Consider the following 16,909-nt stretch of genomic DNA (forward strand, 5'->3'; position numbering starts at 1 on the left):
GAATCGGAAGGGTTTGTAGGGATATAGGCCGGGTGCTGGCAGGTGGGACTAGATTGGGTTGGGATATCTGGTCGGCATGGACGGGTTGGACTGAAGGTTCTGTTTCCATGCTGTACTCTATGACTGTAAATACATGCCGTCTCATGCTTGATCCTTTTATCAGCAAGGACAGTTTCTCCCTAACTACTTCGCTCAGCTCCTTCATGATTTTGAAAACTTCAATAATGAGATGTCCTCTTAGACTTCTTCTCTCCAATAATCGCAATCTAAATTTATAACTGATGTTTCTCATCCCTGGAACCATTCTTACAAGTATTTTCTGCACTCTCCCTAACACATTTACATCCTCCCTACAATTTGATGCATAGAACTGTACAAAACTAGGCACAAGTCAGGAGTATGATTGAATAATACCCACATTTCTGGATCAGTGCCACTCCATTAACATTCAAAAAGCTCAAAGCCATGCAGGATAACGTAGCCTACTTGGTTGGCGTTACAACAACCACCTATAACTGTCACTCTTTCACTACCAACCACAGTGGCAGCAGTGCATACCATCCACAGAACGCAATGGAACAAGTCCCTAGGATTTCTTATACAGCACCTTTTAAACTCATATCTTCTACCACCTAGAAGGACATGCAGCAGATATATGAGAAAACAATCACCTGCAAGTTCCACTTTGAGCCATACACTATCTTAACTTGGAACTATATTGATATTGGGCGGCATAGTGGAACAGTGTTTAGCAATGCTGCCTCACAGTACCAGGGACCTGGGTTTGATCCCAGCCTGGGATGACTGCCTGTGTGGAGTTTGCATGCTTTCCTAGTGCCTGTATGGGTTTCTGCCAGGTGGTCTGGTTTCCTCCCACAGTCCAAATATGTGCAGCTTAGGTGGATTGGCAATGCTAAATTGCCCCATAGTGACAAGGTATGTGCAGGCTGGATGGATTAGCTGTGGCAACTGTAGGGTTACGGGGATAGGGTGGGTCTGAATAGGATACTGTTTGGAGCAGGCTCGATGGGCATAATGGCCTCTTTCTGCACTGTAGTGATTCTGTGATTTCTTTACTTTTGTTAGGTCAAAATTCTGGAACTCCCTTTCTAACAGCTCGATGACAGTCTCCACAACTTATGGTTTAAGAAGGCAGCACATCACACCACTTTCTCAAGAACTGGGGACATGCAAGAAATACCAGTCTAGTCCAATGTGGACTACATCCCATTAATGAATTAAAGAAACCTGGCTATGGCTTTAGAAAAGCATTACTGCTTGCACAAATGCTTGAAACACAAGTCGTATTAACATAAATTGGACCACAAAGTGCATAGATAAAGAATGGGACCATTGTTAATTAAATGAAGATAAATGTTACATTCATTTACTTTCTCTCAATCTCAGGACATTCCAATTAAGCAGTTTTGAAGTGCAGCGAATAATGTACTGCTAAAATTGACAACTAATTTGCATACATCAAGGCTCCACTGATTATTGAAATAAATACATTATTGAGTTAAATGATTGGATTGAAAGACAAATAGTAGCCAGACTAATTTCTTCTTTGAAAATGTGGAGGAATGATGGCAATTCTGACATAGCAATTATTTAATACTGTACTGAGGTGTCAGCATAGTTAAAAGTTAAAAGTTCAACGCTCTAAAGTGAGGTTTGCATCCATGATTCTCTGGTTTAGAGGCAAAAGCACTAGCTATTAGAGAAGCATGTCACATTGACAGTCTTATCTCCCTATCAGCAACACACCTCTCTTCCCTAATTCCATTGGCCCCGTATTACTTTTTCTGTAGTGTTTCTGAAAATTGATGTTGTTGCATTATCTGCCTTTGAAAGCAATTATCATAAATAGAACATCTTCCAGTTAATAGTCCATCTAAATCTTTATTTTCTGGAGCAGAGAATAATGTGCACAAGGAAAACGTGTACCATTTTGAGAAGAAAAAGGAAGCATCAGGGCTTGCCAACATCTCTGTCTCAGGCTTGCTGCAGTGATCCAGAGAAGCTCAGGAAAAAATGGAAGAACAACACCTCATTTTCCACTTGGGGACCCTGCAGCCCCCAGGATCAATATCAAGTTCAATAATTTTAGGGCCTGAACTCCCTCATGTCCTAGCTCCCTACCACACACACCAGGCCTTGTTATCACATAGTCTGCCATTACACACTACCTATTGTTAGCCACTAACAGTCTCCATAAACAGCTCTTCACCCTCCCTGCCAAGATCATTATTGATTCCTTTGTCTGTCCAACTGTTTTCTCTCTCTTTGTGCTCTATCCCTACATTAGCTCCTCCCTATCTTCTGCATATGTATCAACATTTTCCTACCTACCAACAATTCAGAGGGTCACCGGACTCAAAACATTACTTTTGATTTTTCTTCACAGATGCTGCCAGACCTGCTGAGCTTTTCCAGCAACTTCTGTTTTTGTTTCTGAACAAACATGAGCAGGATGCTCTATTATTCCTAACAGACAAGTCAGAGAGGTAAAGGGAGATAAAAGATTCGAAGAGAGCTATCGATTCAAGATGGCAATGAGATAAATTGCTTATGGTGATTGGTGTTTATAGTTTTCTGAAATTTTGGTTATTTGAAATACCATCCATCATTACTCAGTAACATATTCTTCACAATTTAGAGTACAGTCTCCTAAAATAGATATTTCTTGTATACCTCATTGAGAAATTTAGCAGCTCCATTGTGGTTTCTGACTCAGTGACTTTGGCATGACACCTTCCTTACTCAAGTACCAGCCCACACATATCCACTTAGGAGGTGATAAAAAATGAGATCAAAAGCACATATATGGATCTGCTTGTGAAAATATCTTCTGCTGTAAACACTAGTAAAAGGGTCCTTTGTAAGGTTGAGTATTGACGATCATTACATAGTCTTCTGAAAATTATTAATATTTAGCATACATTTTCAGATTCTGTATCATAAGAACAATTACAAATTTGTAAATTTTTTTGATAGTACGGCATTATGTTGTATGACTTACATTCGTGAGATTGGTTTACAAATCAAAAACTACACTATAGATTTTTCAAAGTTAGTTCACATCAGCCTGTTATTTGAGCAGTTGTATAAATACCTTTAAGGTCTTACCTTGAGTAGCATGCTAGCTGTGATATTGATCGGTTTGGTCCCTCCTCTACTGCTTTAGTTTCATCCCCAAGATAAACCAATTACAACTTATTTCCTTTCATGGTTTGCTAGCTATCAGTTTCCTTTATAAACTTTCTAACAAATATTGGAAAAGTATGGACTTATTATGGATAGACAGCATGGATTTGCGCAGGGAGGTAGTGTCTCACAAACCCAATTGAGATTTTTAAGGAAGTGACAAAGATGATTGTTGAGGGCAGGGCAGTGAATATTTTCTGCATGGACTTTAGCAAAGGCCTTTGACATGGCAGGCTGGTCCAGAAGGTGATGTCACATGGTGACTTGGTAAGTTGATAAGATGGATACAGAATTGGGTTGGTCATAGCAGACAGTAGTGGTGGAAGGGTGTTTTTCTGACTGGAGATCTGTGATCAGTGGCACTCTGCAGGGATCAGTGCTGGAAGATCTGTTGTTGTTAATAGATATGGAGAGGATGGTAGTCTGATGAGTAGGTTTGAGGACAACACAAAGATTGTGGGAGCTGTGGATAGTGAGGAAGATTGCTAGAGGATACAGCAGGATGTATATAGGCTGGAGACTTAGCAGAAAAATGGCAGATAGAATTTAATGTGACGTGATGCATTTTGGAAGATCCACTGCAGGAGGAAAATTTACAGTAAATGGTAAAACCCACAGAAGCAATAATATATAGAGAGAACTAGGCATCCGGGTCCACACTTCCCTGAAAGTGACAACACAAATGGATAAGATGGTCAAGAAGGCTTATAGTATGCTTATCTTCATTGGTTTTGGCATAGAATATAAAAATTGGCAAGTATATAGAACTTTACTTAGGCCACATTTGGAATATTGTGTAGAGTCTGGTCACTACGCTACCAGAAGCATGTGGAGGCTTTGAAGAAGGTATAGAAAAAGCTTATCAGGATGTTTTCTGATTTGGAGGGTATTAGCTTTGAGAAGAGATAGACAAATTTGGTTTGTTTTCACTTGAATGTTGGAGATTGATGGGCAACCTTATAGAACTTTTTAAAGTTGAGAGATATGGAAAGAATGGGTAATCAGAGTTTCTTTTCCAGGGCAGGTTTTTTTATACACAGCAGATGGTAAGTACCTGGAATGCGCCACCAGATGAGGTGACAGAAGCATATTCAATAGCAATGTTTAAGAGACATCTTGTCAGATACATGGATAGGCAGGAAATGGAGGAATTCTGGATCAGTGGTGCTGGAAGAGCACAGCAATTCAGGCAGCATCCGAGGACAGGCAAAATCTTGCCTGAATTGCTATGCTCTTCCAGCACCACTGATCCAGAATCTGGTTTCCAGCATCTGCAGTCATTGTTTTTACCTAGGAAATGGAGGAATACAGACTGCGTAGAGGCAAAAGATTTTTAGTTTAGAAAAGCATGTGTTGGCACAGGGTTGGTGGGCTGAAGGGTCTGTTCTTCTGCTGTACTGTTCTTTGCATTTTGTATTACTTAAATTTGCTTGACCCGTTGAAAACTTTCCTCGCTATAATCAGTTCAGAAGGATCACTGAACCCTGAAACATTAACTCTGCTTTCTCTCTACAAATGAGCCAGACCTGCTGAGTTTTTCCAATAATTTCTGTTTTTGTATCAAATGCAGTAATGTGGCTTCAGAATATTCTGTTCTAAGAAACTGTCCAAAAATACGCTATGATCTCCTTAGTTAGGCTACCTTTGTTCTGTCATGATTATTGCTTACTTTTCTGAAAGTCTCTCATTATTTCTTCCTTTATGCTCCACTGTATCATGTAGTGACAGTTAAGGGGCCATGCATCACTTCCAGGAGTGACTTTTTGCCTTCATCACTTTTCATCTCGACCGAAACAATTTTTGAATTCTGGTTTCCTGAACTTCTATTCTGTTATTTATTAACTAACAAAGCCATCCCTCTATATTTTCCTAGCTTCGTGTACGCCTAAATTTCCTGAAACTTTAAGATTCAGGCCTCAATCCATAAAATTCTGCAGCCTTGTCCTTGTAACAGCTAGCAGATTTTAAAAGTTCAGTGCTTCAATACAGTGGGAGTTTCCAGCATGATCTTTCTGAAAAGTAATCTGAATGTTAAGGGGAAGAAATTATTTCTCAAAGTTTTGATAATTTTAAATATTTTAAACTGTTGTGGTGATATAGGATGGTAGACTGGGGTGGCACAGCGGATCAGTGGCTGGTGCTGCTGTTTCACAGGATCAGGGACCCGGGTTCGATTCCTTGGTGACTGTCTGCATGGAGTTTGCATGTTTTCCCCGTGTCTGCTTGGGTTTCCTCCATGTGGAGAAAGTGAGGTCTGCAGATGCTGGAGATCAGAGCTGGAAATGTGTTGCTGGAAAAGCGCAGCAGGTCAGGCAGCATCCAGGGAACAGGAGAATCGAAGTTTCGGGCATAAGCCCTTCTTCAGGAATGAGGAAAGTTTGTCCAGCAGGCTAAGATAAAAGGTAGGGAGGAGGGACTTGGGGGAGGGGCGTCGGAAATGTGATAGGTGGAAAGAGGTCAAGGTGAGGGTGAAAGGTCAGACTGGGGTGGGGGCGGAGAGGTCGGGAAGAAGATTGCAGGTTAGGAAGGCGGTGCTGAATTCAATGGATTTGACTGAGACAGGGTGGGGGGAGGGGAAATGAGGAAACTGGTGAAATCCGAGTTCATCCCTTGTGGTTGGAGGGTTCCTAGGCGGAAGATGAGGCGTTCTTCCTCCAACCGTCGTTTTGTTGTGGTCTGACGATGGAGGAGTCCAAAGACCTCCATATCCTTGGTGGAGTGGGAGGGGGAATTGAAATGTTGAGCTACAGGGTGGTTGGGTTGGTTGGTCCGGGTGTCCCAGAGGTATGCCCGAAACTTCAATTCTCCTGTTCCCTGGATGCTGCCTGACCTGCTGCGCTTTTCCAGCAACACATTTCCAGCTCTTTCCTCCATGTGCTCCAGTTTCCTCCTGCAGTCCAAACATATGCAGATCAGGTGGTTTGGCCATGCTAAATTGCCCATAGTGTCTAGGGATGCTCAGGCTAGGTGCACTAACCATGGGAGATGCAAGGTTACAGGGACTGGGTAGGGTGATGGGTCTGGGTGGGATGCTCTGTAAAGGGTCAGTGTATATCTGATAGGCAGAATGGCCTGTCTCCACACTGCAGAGAATCTATGATAAGATAAATTGAACATTTGAAAGACAGACTTTTGTGCAAGGGATGGAAAAATTTGGTACATCAGAAGTATATAAAAAGATTCCTTGAGGTGAAGGATTTTAAAACTTATACAAAAAGGTAATAAAAACACAGCAAATAATCCATTCCAATGTATCAATGCACAAACCTTTCTGTAGAGAAGTGTTGGAAGAAGCCCTGATGGTTCCAACAAGATTTTATTTCCTTTTCTAGTATCAACAATGATTGGCACAGGTTTCTTGGGGACTGCCATCTGAACGTCAACTACGTTGGCTTGAACAAAGTTTTTCTTGGTACGAAGTCCCATTAGTGGTTTGTCAGATGGGATAGAAGATTTAATTCCTTCTACAGGAACTTTGTAAGGTTTCCCTGTGAAATGAAACAGATTTTTTCCTGAAATGATGCAGATTATGGATTTATTTTATGACTGCCAATGTTCAGCAATGGCTCGAAAAGAGATGCAATGTGATATTTCTCCACCCAAAGGCTGGCTGGGAACTGACACATCACACGTACCTGTGGAAATAAATTAATTTACAGAAAAATGCTGCAAGCTTTAATTACTTTCTAACAAGTGTAGGCACAGCCTGATGTTGTGCTAAGCAATGTAAATTTCTTAGTCTGTGCTAAATTAGCTGATCTCAATTATGACAATGGATCATTTCTCTTGATCCTACATCCTTGAAGTAGAGGGAATGAGTTAGTAAAAAAACCCAGAAGTGTGGGAGGAATCTTGACTTCATCAGTAAAAGTAGCTTATTGAAATGGCATCATTTATTAATAATACTGAAATTTCTCTCAAAACCATCATAACTTGAAAATTTATATGAAATTGGCTGTAATAGGCAAAATGCCCCATTATTTCAGCTTTAACTGGCAAAAAAACTTTATCAGCTGCTAGCCAGGATCCAATTGTATAATGTAAGGTTTGAACTCAGTTTGTGTGTGAAGATGACAACAATAAACTGGTCGTCCACAATCACGCACTAATATGTGTCAGTAAAGACCAACTTGAATCAAACAAAGGGATGGCACAAAGAACAAGAGTCAGTTGCTGAGCCTTTCTTCTCACAAGACACATCATTATAAACTCAGCTCAGTACTAATGACTCCAGAGCTTAGACTCATTAAAAGATGAATTTTTGCAGAATGATAAATATTACAGAACAGGGGGAAGCTTTTCAGCCTCAATGCTGCCCTTACTTCTGTAATCTTGTTCCCCTTCAGACCTTTACATATTCTTTGTATTTATATATTTATTCCAAGCCTTTTTTAAATGATATTCTATACGCTACCTCAATAGCCACTATGGTGCAACAACTTCTGGTCTAATTGTCCTCAGTACTAAAAGTAACTTTGTGCTTTGGTTCTTCCAATTAGATGCTCAGTCTCCATCCCCTTGCTCCAATTGCCATTCATGAGAGGAATCTATTTATGCACAGTAAAGTCTCTGGATTTTACTCACCTTTGTTTGCCCTTCTCTTGGTATTATTAACACTCATATGGTGCTGTCACTGCTTCTGCCTTAGCAAAATATTCCTGGCTCCAACATCAACTTCATTTCATTGCTGCATCTCTCTTCACTCCTCCCAGCTTGAGCCCAAACCTCCTGTTATTCAAAACCAGTTTCCACCTCCCCTGATCCAATTTCTAAGCTTTGTTCTTTCCTCACCTGAGCCCCATGTAGTTCTTAAAGTACCTCTCCATTCCTTGTTATCTAGCCAAATCATATTTCAAATCACTCTTGCTCACCCTCATCTCTTGAATGTAACCCTTCTCCTTTTCGTTCTATCTTCCAATTCACTAGACATCCTCTTCTCTAGTCTCTCGTGTGATATCTCCTCTACTTTTTAAAAGGTGGGATAAATGAATTAGATCATTGACCTCACTTAACAGAATAAAATCCTCAATGAAATGACCTGCTTGTTCTCTTTGCTCCTTTCAATAATCACGTTCCCACACTTTATTCCTCTCACCACTTTCTCTTTTATTGACTGTAAACTCCAACAATCACTGCAACCTTTTCTCCTGACTCCATATTACTTAACCCAGGCCCCCAAGTCTCCCTGACCTTTAATTCATTCTTCCTTCCTTCACTAATCCCTATTTATAGAATCTCTCTTCCCTCATCCCATTCCCTTCCCCTCAATGGTATAACCATTCTGCAGTCACTCTCACACCCTTCCTCAGTTTTCTTCTCTCCTCCAAACAGCAGTTCCCATTTGCCCTCACTACTCCAAATTCCTTAGCTTTTGCCCTTTGTCCAGAATGTAAATGCCACAGTTAGAAGTAGGATCTGACTTTATTTGATACTCTGCAAGAAAAGTAACATGTGGAGAAGAAAATCAGCTTGTATATACAATGTAAATGCAATATGCCCAATAAAAATTGAAAGCTGTCATGCTGTCCATGATGAGTAATGAAAAACAACAGTTCAATAAATTGTTGACACTCAAAATGGGCATTAATTTCTAGCCACACTTGTGTTATCATAAATGAATTAAATTAAATATCAGCCAACTCTGTAGCTTGCGGACTAAATCCACACTGATTCTATCAACAATGAGTAGATTACAGTCTGTAGTTTTCCAAATACTAAAATTGATCTGTGAAAATCTCATGCTGTGGGTGAACTCATGGAGAAATCACCCACCTGTGGTTTTGAATCCTGTGAAAACAATTCGCTCCTTCAAAGTGAATGACCCTTCTAAAAAGAACATTAATTTTAGCTTACAGTTAAGATATTGGAGATAAGAAACTATTTTGCAATATTTTACAGAGACTTACGTTCTGGTAGCTTTTGTTCCTTGGAATGTTTCAATAGATGGTGCTTTGGACAAGGAGGCTCAACTTTGGGCAAACCCATCGTCTTGTGTGCTGATTTCTTAGAATCCCAGTCTTTCTGTACAATGTTCCGTTGTTTTGAATGATAACTGACAAAAGAAAAAAAATCTTAAATTTTTTTGAGCATGTTCATGTGAACAAAGCAACAGCTGTAATTTTGGCACAATACCAGAAACTGTCACAAAGTTAGTCCCTTTTTTTCTAAAAGCTGTTCCTTGGCTCAAGGAGTCTCTGTCCTTGATTTTTTTCAGAGGGGTAATAAACCAGGACGGGCTCTGATCAGTCTGGTTTGGAACAGAGATGAAAAGGATTTTGAGAGGCCTTTTGTTTAAATGTAAATAGACGAGACTTCAGGCCAAATTGGTCATGCTTTAGAAGTGCCATGTATAAAGAAAGGAGAGTGCTCAGCTCTCTAGCTAGCTGAGCAGTTTTAGTTCAGCCTTGAACTGGTTGGAAGTTCAACAGGGAGCTGTGTGGAAACTCTCTCTCTCTTTCTGTCCTTTAATTTCAACCCGTAAGCATGTGTTCCATCTATACCGGTTTTTAAAAGGAGTTTGCTTCTTGGGACTGTTGCTTATATTTGGAACAGTATAATTAAGCCTAGTTGGATAGGCAGAGGTCTGTAGGGGTTCTTTATTCTGTCCTTTGTGTTTCATTGTGTAATTTTGTGAATAAATACTTGTCTGTTTTAAAATCTAGGAGTCAACCTAGCGAACTTAATCTGGGTAATTTTTTACTGTACAATTAATGAAACAAATTGCAAAGTTATGGTCTGAGCTGCCAGTTTAAGAATGTTTTGAGTGGTCTGGCTCAGTCCATAACAGATTGGAGGGTCTTGGCGGGATTTTAAACAGTGAGTGGTAGGTGCTAGCGTCTTTATTTCAGGTGTTGGTTTGGTTGGATAGACAAGGCTTGGGATAGTAATGAAGGGCTGATGAAGAGCTTTTTCCCAAACGTCGATTTTCCTGCTCCTTGGATGCTGCCTGACCTGCTGTGCTTTTCCAGCACCACTCTGATCTAGACTTGGGATAGTAATGGCTCTTTCAGTCACCAAAAGTTTTCTGGAAGAGGATGCAGTGATTTTGCAAGTTTTGCAATACGTGAATAAGATCAAGTTGCAAGAATTAGCAGAAAGGCTGGAATTGGAACTGCCTGCTTCTGTGAGGAAAGGAGAGATAATTACAGCAGTAGGTCAGCATTTTAAACTTGCTGGAGAAACCATCAGAATCTATAGAGATGGCAAGAATTCAATTGCAAATGAAATAGCTTGAATTAGAGGCGAGAGATAAGGAAAGGGCAGCAGAAATGAAGCAGTTTGAGTTACGATTAGAAGCAGAAGAGAAGGAAGAAGAGAGATCAGCAGAACAGAGGGAAAAAGAGAGAGCATTTGAACTTCAAAAACTGACACTTAAAAAGGAAACTTAGCTTAAAGGGCTGAAGGTAACTTCGGTGAGGAAGTTGTGCAAAGTCATGTGGAAGAGCAGTTAAAACAGTAAGGTTAGCTGCTGAAGTTGCTGATGATTATGAGCATAAAACAGGGTTTGGCTTCCAGAATCAATTTCAGTCGATGAGGGATTGAAATTGGGGCAAAGAGAAATCCTCATGTGGAAAGGGAAAGGTAGATCTCAATGAAGATCATAAAGGTAACTTATAGGGTAAAAAAGAAACCTTTGAGGGGTACAAAGAAGTTAAAAAGCTCCGGTGTTTTCATTGTAATAAATTGGGCGACATGAAATCACAGTGTTGGTGGGCTAGGAGAAAGCCAGATGTAGGAAAACCAGATAGTGTTGTCGGAAGTGTTGTCGGAGTAGTAACAAAAAGCACAAGGGAAGTTAGGCAACAGCCTCAGAGTGTACAAGATGATCAGAGGTTGTTTAACTAACTCAAAAGAAGAAGACAGAGGGTGCTGGTGGAGGGTTGTTTTTCAGACTGGAGGCCTGTGACCAGTGGAGTGCCACAAGGATCGGTATTGAGTCCACTACTTTTCATTATTTATATAAATGACTTGGATGTGAACGTAAGAGATATAGTTAGTAAGTTGGCAGATGACACCATAATTGGAGGTGTAGTGGACAGCGAAGAAGGTTTCTTAGATTACAAGGGGATTTTGATCAGATGGGCCAATGGGCTGAGATGTGGCAGATGGAGTTTTCTTCAGATAAATGCGAGATGCTGCATTTTGGGAAAGCAAATCTTAACAGGACTTATACACTTAATGGTAAGGTCCTCGGTGTGTTGCTGAACAAAGAGACATTGGAGTGCAGGTTCATAACTCCTTGAAAGTGGAGTCACAGGTAGATAGGATAGTGAAGAAGGCGTTTGGTATGCTTTCCTTTATTGGTCAGAGTATTGAGTACAGGAGTCGGGAGGTCATGTTGCGGCTGTACAGGACATTGGTTAGGCCACTGTTGGAATATTGTGTGCAATTCTGGTTTCTTTCTGATCGGAAAGATGTTGTGAAACTTGAAAGAGTTCAGAAAAGATTTATACGGATGTTGTCAGGGTTGGAGGATTTGAGTTATAGGGAGAGGTTGAAAAGGCGAGGACTGTTTTCCCTGGAGGCTGAGGGCATGGATAGGATAAATAATCAAAGTCTTTTCTCTGGGCTGGGGGAGTCCAGAACTAGAGGGCATAGGTTTAAGGTGAGAGGGGAAAGGTATAAAAGAAACCCAAGAGGCAGCTTTTTCACTCAGAGGGTAATACATGTATGGAACGTGCTGTCAGAGGAAGTGGTGGAGGCTACTACAATTGTAACAGTTAAAGGGTGTGTGGAACTAGATTGGGTTGGGATATCTGGTTGGCATGGATAGGTTGGACCGAGGGGTCTGTTTCCATGCTGTACATCTCTATGACTAGCCTCCAAAGGGATCACAACAACTGGTCATTGCACTATATTCTATCCAGTTTTGTTCACCATTTCTCTGATAATGATGTAGATGAATAGCAAGTCTTGGAAAACATCTAGACTTAGGCTGATAAGCAGAGAGTATTACAATGCCAATGTCACTGAAAACATTTTTAAAAAGATAGATTTTCAAGCAACTAATACATAGAACTGAAGGACAAGGCTAGACATTTAAAAGATTTTACAGTATACATTCTAATAAAACTGTCTCTAAAATTGTCTGTGGAAATAGAAATAGCCATTTTGTCTTTCCTGTGAATACAACACAAAGAAACCTGAAATCTTCTTTGTTTAAATGATGGAAAATTGCAGGGTATCCATTTCATGACTGCCGAGATCTCTCTCGTATAAGCCCCTTGTTTGTTACAATTCCAGTAAAGTCTGCAACTTTTATAAAAAGATGAATTTCCCCAGCAACTGGCAGGAGGAACCAAAAAGAAAAAGCTTTTAAGAATTGTTCTTTACCAGAAATGCAAAAATTAATAGTGATCAAACATTACTGAGTGACAACTAATACATTAATCTAAATAAAGCATGTTTTTCCATTCACAAAATTTGTTTCATTGTCCACCATACTTTGGGGAGATCTGTAGCATTACAAGATCAGTTTCACAGTCACTCCCAACTCTGCAATGAGATTTCATTTCTCCCTACCACACCAACTTCCAGTTCAAACACCAGCTGTCTTTTTAACATCTTTTCACAATAGAAAAAGTACCACCCCACTCCATGGGTTCTGTTCAAGCTTCTCCTCTTATGACAACCAGATCATATGGGTATGTCTCTGAGATGAAGTGTTTATCTAGAATTCCATGCTTCGTTTTGAGTCAAAAGTATGTTTCATAAGAAAAGTAATATTTACCTCTCAAATGCCAGACAATAACCATCTCCAATAAAGAAAGCAGCATAACTATCTTCTTGACATTCAATAGCATTATCATCAGCAAATCCAGAAGAATGAATGTCCGAATGATTTTATTGATCAGAAAACTTAACGGGACTAGCTGCATCAATGTCATGACTTGTGCCAAATGACTCACCTTAGCCCAAATACCTAGAATTATAGAGATAAATACCAGGGAAACAAACCCTTTTGTCCAAATCATCCATGCCGACCAGATATCCAACCCAATCTAGTCGCATTTGCCAGCACTTGACCCATATCCCTCTTAACCATTCCTATTCATGTACCCATCCAGATGCCTTTTAAATGCTGTAATTGTACCAGCCTCCACCACTTCCTCTGGCAGCTCATTCCATATACATACCACCCTCTGAGTGAAAACGTTGCCCCCTAGATCCTTTTCATATCTTTCCCCTCTCACCCTAAACTTTTGCCTTGTCGTTTTGGACTCCCCCACGACAGGGAAAAGATCTTGTCTATTTATTCTATCCATGTCCCTCATGATTTTATAAACCTCTATCAGGTCACTCCGCAGCCTCCGACACTCCAGGGAAAACAGCCCCAGCCTATTCATCTTTTCCTTATAGCTCAAATGCTCCAACCCTATAAACATCCTTGTAAATCTTTTCTGAACCCTTTCAAGTCTCACAACATCCTTCCGATAGGAAGGAGACCAGAATTGCATGCAATATTCCAACAGTGGCCTAACCAATATCCAGTACAGCTGCAACATGACATTCCAACTCCTGTACTCAATACTCTGACCAATAAAGGAAAGCATATCAAACACCTTCTTCACTATCCTATCTACCTGCAACTCTACTTTCAAGGAACTATGAACCTGCACTCCAATGTCTCTTTGTTCAGCAACACTGCCCAGGACCTTACCATTAAGTGTATAAGTCCTGCTCAGATTTGCTTTTCCAAAATGCAGCACCTCACATTTATCTAAATTAAACTCCATCTGTCACCCAGCAGCCCATTGGCCCATCTGATCAAAATCCTGCTGTAAAATGACCTTCGCTGTCCACCAAATCTCCAATTTTGGCGTCATTTGGAAAGTTACTAACTATACCTCCTATGTTCACATCGAAATCATCTATATAAATGATGAAAAGCAGCGGAACCAGCATCAATCCTTGTGGCACACCACTGATCCCAGGCTTCCAGTCTGAAAAGCAACCTGTTCACCACTACTTCACAACATTCAGATGATCCAAAACTACACTGCACAAAGCTATACACTTGAATGGCAAACCACTCCCCCTCGTTAAACCATCTAAAATTCCATAAAGCTTTCTTCTCCACTCTCCATTATTTTTCCTTCTCATACCACATTCCTATTCACTCCCTTGTTCTTTATGCTTTCTGCTCTTGACTCAATTTCTGTCAATCCATCCTGTGAGTCTCCTTTCCATTCATCATTCTCCCACCCACCTCGCTCTGCCTTTGTATCACTTGCCCCTCTTCCCTTTCGGCACACTATGTCTTCCACAGTCCAAAGTATCAAACAAAGTCCCTCTCTTCATAATCATGTCTCTTTCCCTCACACACTTTTCCAATCTCTTCACTCCATCCTTGCCTCTCTCTCTCCTCCCTGCCCTATTTCCTCACGCCAAACTCGCTCTCCTCCCAGCCCTTATTGCCTCGGTCCAAACTCCCCCTCTCTCTCCTCCCTCCCCTCACCAAAACCCCCCCCCTCTCTATCCTCCTTCCCCTCATTCCGTCGCACCAAACTCCCTCTCTCTCTGTCTTCCCCCGCAATCCCTCGCTCCAAACTCTTCCTCTCTCTCTGTCTTCCCTCTCCTCATTCCCTTGCTCCAAACTCCCTCTCTCTCTGTACTCCCTCTCCAAAATCCCTCGCTCCAAACTCCCACGCTCTCTGTCCTCCCTCCCCTCAATCTCTGGCTTCAAACTCCCTCTCTCTCTGTCTTCCCTCCCCTCAATCCCTCGCTCCAAACTCCCCCTTTCTGCCCTCCCTCCCCTCATTCTCTTGCTCCAAACTCCCTCTCTCTCTGTCCTCCCTCCCACATTCCCTTGCTCCACACTCCCTCTCTCTCTGTCCTCCCTCCTCTCATTCCTCGCTCCATTCTCCCTCTCTCTATCCTCCCTCCCCTCATTCCCTCGCTCCACACTCCCTCTCTCTGTCTTCCCTCTCCTCATTCTCTCGCTTCAAACTCCCTCTCTGTCTTCCCTCTCCTCATTCCCTCGCTCCACACTCCCTCTCTCTCTGTCCTCCCTCCCCTCAATCTCTGGCTTCAAAATCCCTCTCTCTCTGTCTTCCCTCCCCTCAATCCCTCGCTCCAAACTCCCCCTTTCTGCCCTCCCTCCCCTCATTCTCTTGCTCCAAACTCTCTCTCTCTGTCCTCCCTCCCCACATTCCCTCGCTCCAAACTCCCTCTCTCTCTGTCCTCCCTCCTCTCATTCCTCGCTCCAAACTCCCTCTCTCTATCCTCCCTCCCCTCATTCCCTCGCTCCACACTCCCTCTCTCTGTCTTCCCTCTCCTCATTCTCTCGATTCAAACTCCCTCTCTGTCTTCCCTCTCCTCATTCCCTCGCTCCACACTCCCTCTCTCTCTGTCTTCCCTCCCCTCATTCCCTCGCTCCAAACTCCCTCTCTCTGTCTTCCCTCCCCTCATTCCCACGCTCCAAACTCCCTCTCTCTCTGTTCTCCCTCCCCTCATTCCCTTGCTTCACACTCCCTCTCTCTGTCCTCCCTCCCCTCATTCCCTCGCTCCACACTCCCTTTCTCTGTCTTCCCTCCCCTCATTCCCTCGCTCCAAACTCCCTCTCTCTCTGTTCTCCCTCCCCTCATTCCCTTGCTTCACACTCCCTCTCTCTGTCCTCCCTCTCCTCATTCCCTCGCTCCAAACTCCTTCTCTCTCTGTCCTCCCTCTCCTCATTCCCTCACTCCACACTCCCTCTCTCTCTCTGTCTTCCCTCCTCATTCCCCTCGCTCCAAACTCCTCTCTGTCCTCCCTCTCCTCATTCCCTCACTCCACACTCCCTCTCTCTCTCTGTCTTCCCTCCTCATTCCCCTCGCTCCAAACTCCTCTCTGTCCTCCCTCTCCTCATTCCCTCAATCCACACTCCCTCTCTCTCTGTCCTCCCTCTCCTCATTCCCTCGCTTCACACTCACTCTCTCTCTGTCTTCACTCTCCTCATTCCCTTGCTCCAAACTCCTTCTCTCTCTGTCCTCCCTCCCCTCATTCCCTCGCTTCACACTCCCTCTCTCTGTGTCCTCCCTCCCCTCATTCCCTCGCTCCACACTCCGTCTCTCTGTGTCCTCCCTCTCCTCTTTCCTCGCTCCAAACTCACTCTCTCTCTGTCCTCCCTCCCCTCATTCCCTCGCTCCAAACTCCTCTCTCTGTCCTCCCTCCCCTCAATCCCTCGCTCCACACTCCTTCTTTGTGTCCTCCCTCTCCTCTTTCCTCGCTCCAAACTCCCTCTCTCTATCCTCCCTCTCCTCAATCCCTCGCTCCAAACTCCCCCTATCTCTCTGTGGATCGCCCTCTCCCTGGAGTCTTGTGGAGGGTCCGGACCCTCTGACGGAACCAGCGGACCTGCCGGACACTCACTTGAGGCGTTGGCGGGGCGGAGGCTGGGGCCGGGGCAGCAGGTTGTAGATACACTCACTCGGAGCCTCATCGTCCATCGCGGAGCTCCGATCGACCGTTTGAAACCGTTGGAACGAGCGAGCCCACCGGTCTCGTTGTCATGGCGACCGTTACCAACAACACGCGGAGGCTCCCTAACGTCATTTCCGCCCAGCTGCCGTCTCTGTGATTGGTCAAAACACTGACCAAACCCTGCCCTCCCACTATCTGTCGAAGGGAGATCGCAGAAAGGGAGTGTAAAGTAGATGTTGGCTGTGATGAATTGGGAAATATTAATGAAAAGCTTGACAGCGAACACATAAAGAGTGAATGG

General features: G+C 42.8%; 1 protein-coding gene across 4 annotated transcripts in view; it reads right to left on the bottom strand.

Moving 5' to 3' along the window:
- Window positions 1–16,676, bottom strand: part of enkur (enkurin, TRPC channel interacting protein) — a 52,592-nt gene extending 35,916 nt beyond the window's left edge. For 3 of the 4 annotated variants that reach the window (XM_043690475.2, XM_087987433.1, XM_087987432.1), the window contains exons 1-3: window positions 16,558–16,672; window positions 9,114–9,259; window positions 6,475–6,695 (exon numbers count right to left, since the gene is read on the bottom strand). In XM_043690475.2, coding sequence (XP_043546410.1) covers window positions 6,475–6,695; window positions 9,114–9,259; window positions 16,558–16,634 — 444 coding nt within the window. In that variant the 5' untranslated portion in view covers window positions 16,635–16,672. Of the gene's footprint in view, window positions 1–6,474; window positions 6,696–9,113; window positions 9,260–16,557 lie in introns of all 4 variants that reach the window. The other variant, XM_043690474.2, reaches the window with a different exon arrangement.
- Window positions 16,677–16,909: the final 233 nt, after the last annotated feature.

The sequence above is a fragment of the Chiloscyllium plagiosum genome, unplaced genomic scaffold (genome assembly GCF_037043375.1).
Source record: "Chiloscyllium plagiosum isolate Xiang-an unplaced genomic scaffold, Cpla_swu_hap1 HiC_scaffold_5, whole genome shotgun sequence".
NCBI lineage: Eukaryota > Metazoa > Chordata > Chondrichthyes > Orectolobiformes > Hemiscylliidae > Chiloscyllium > Chiloscyllium plagiosum.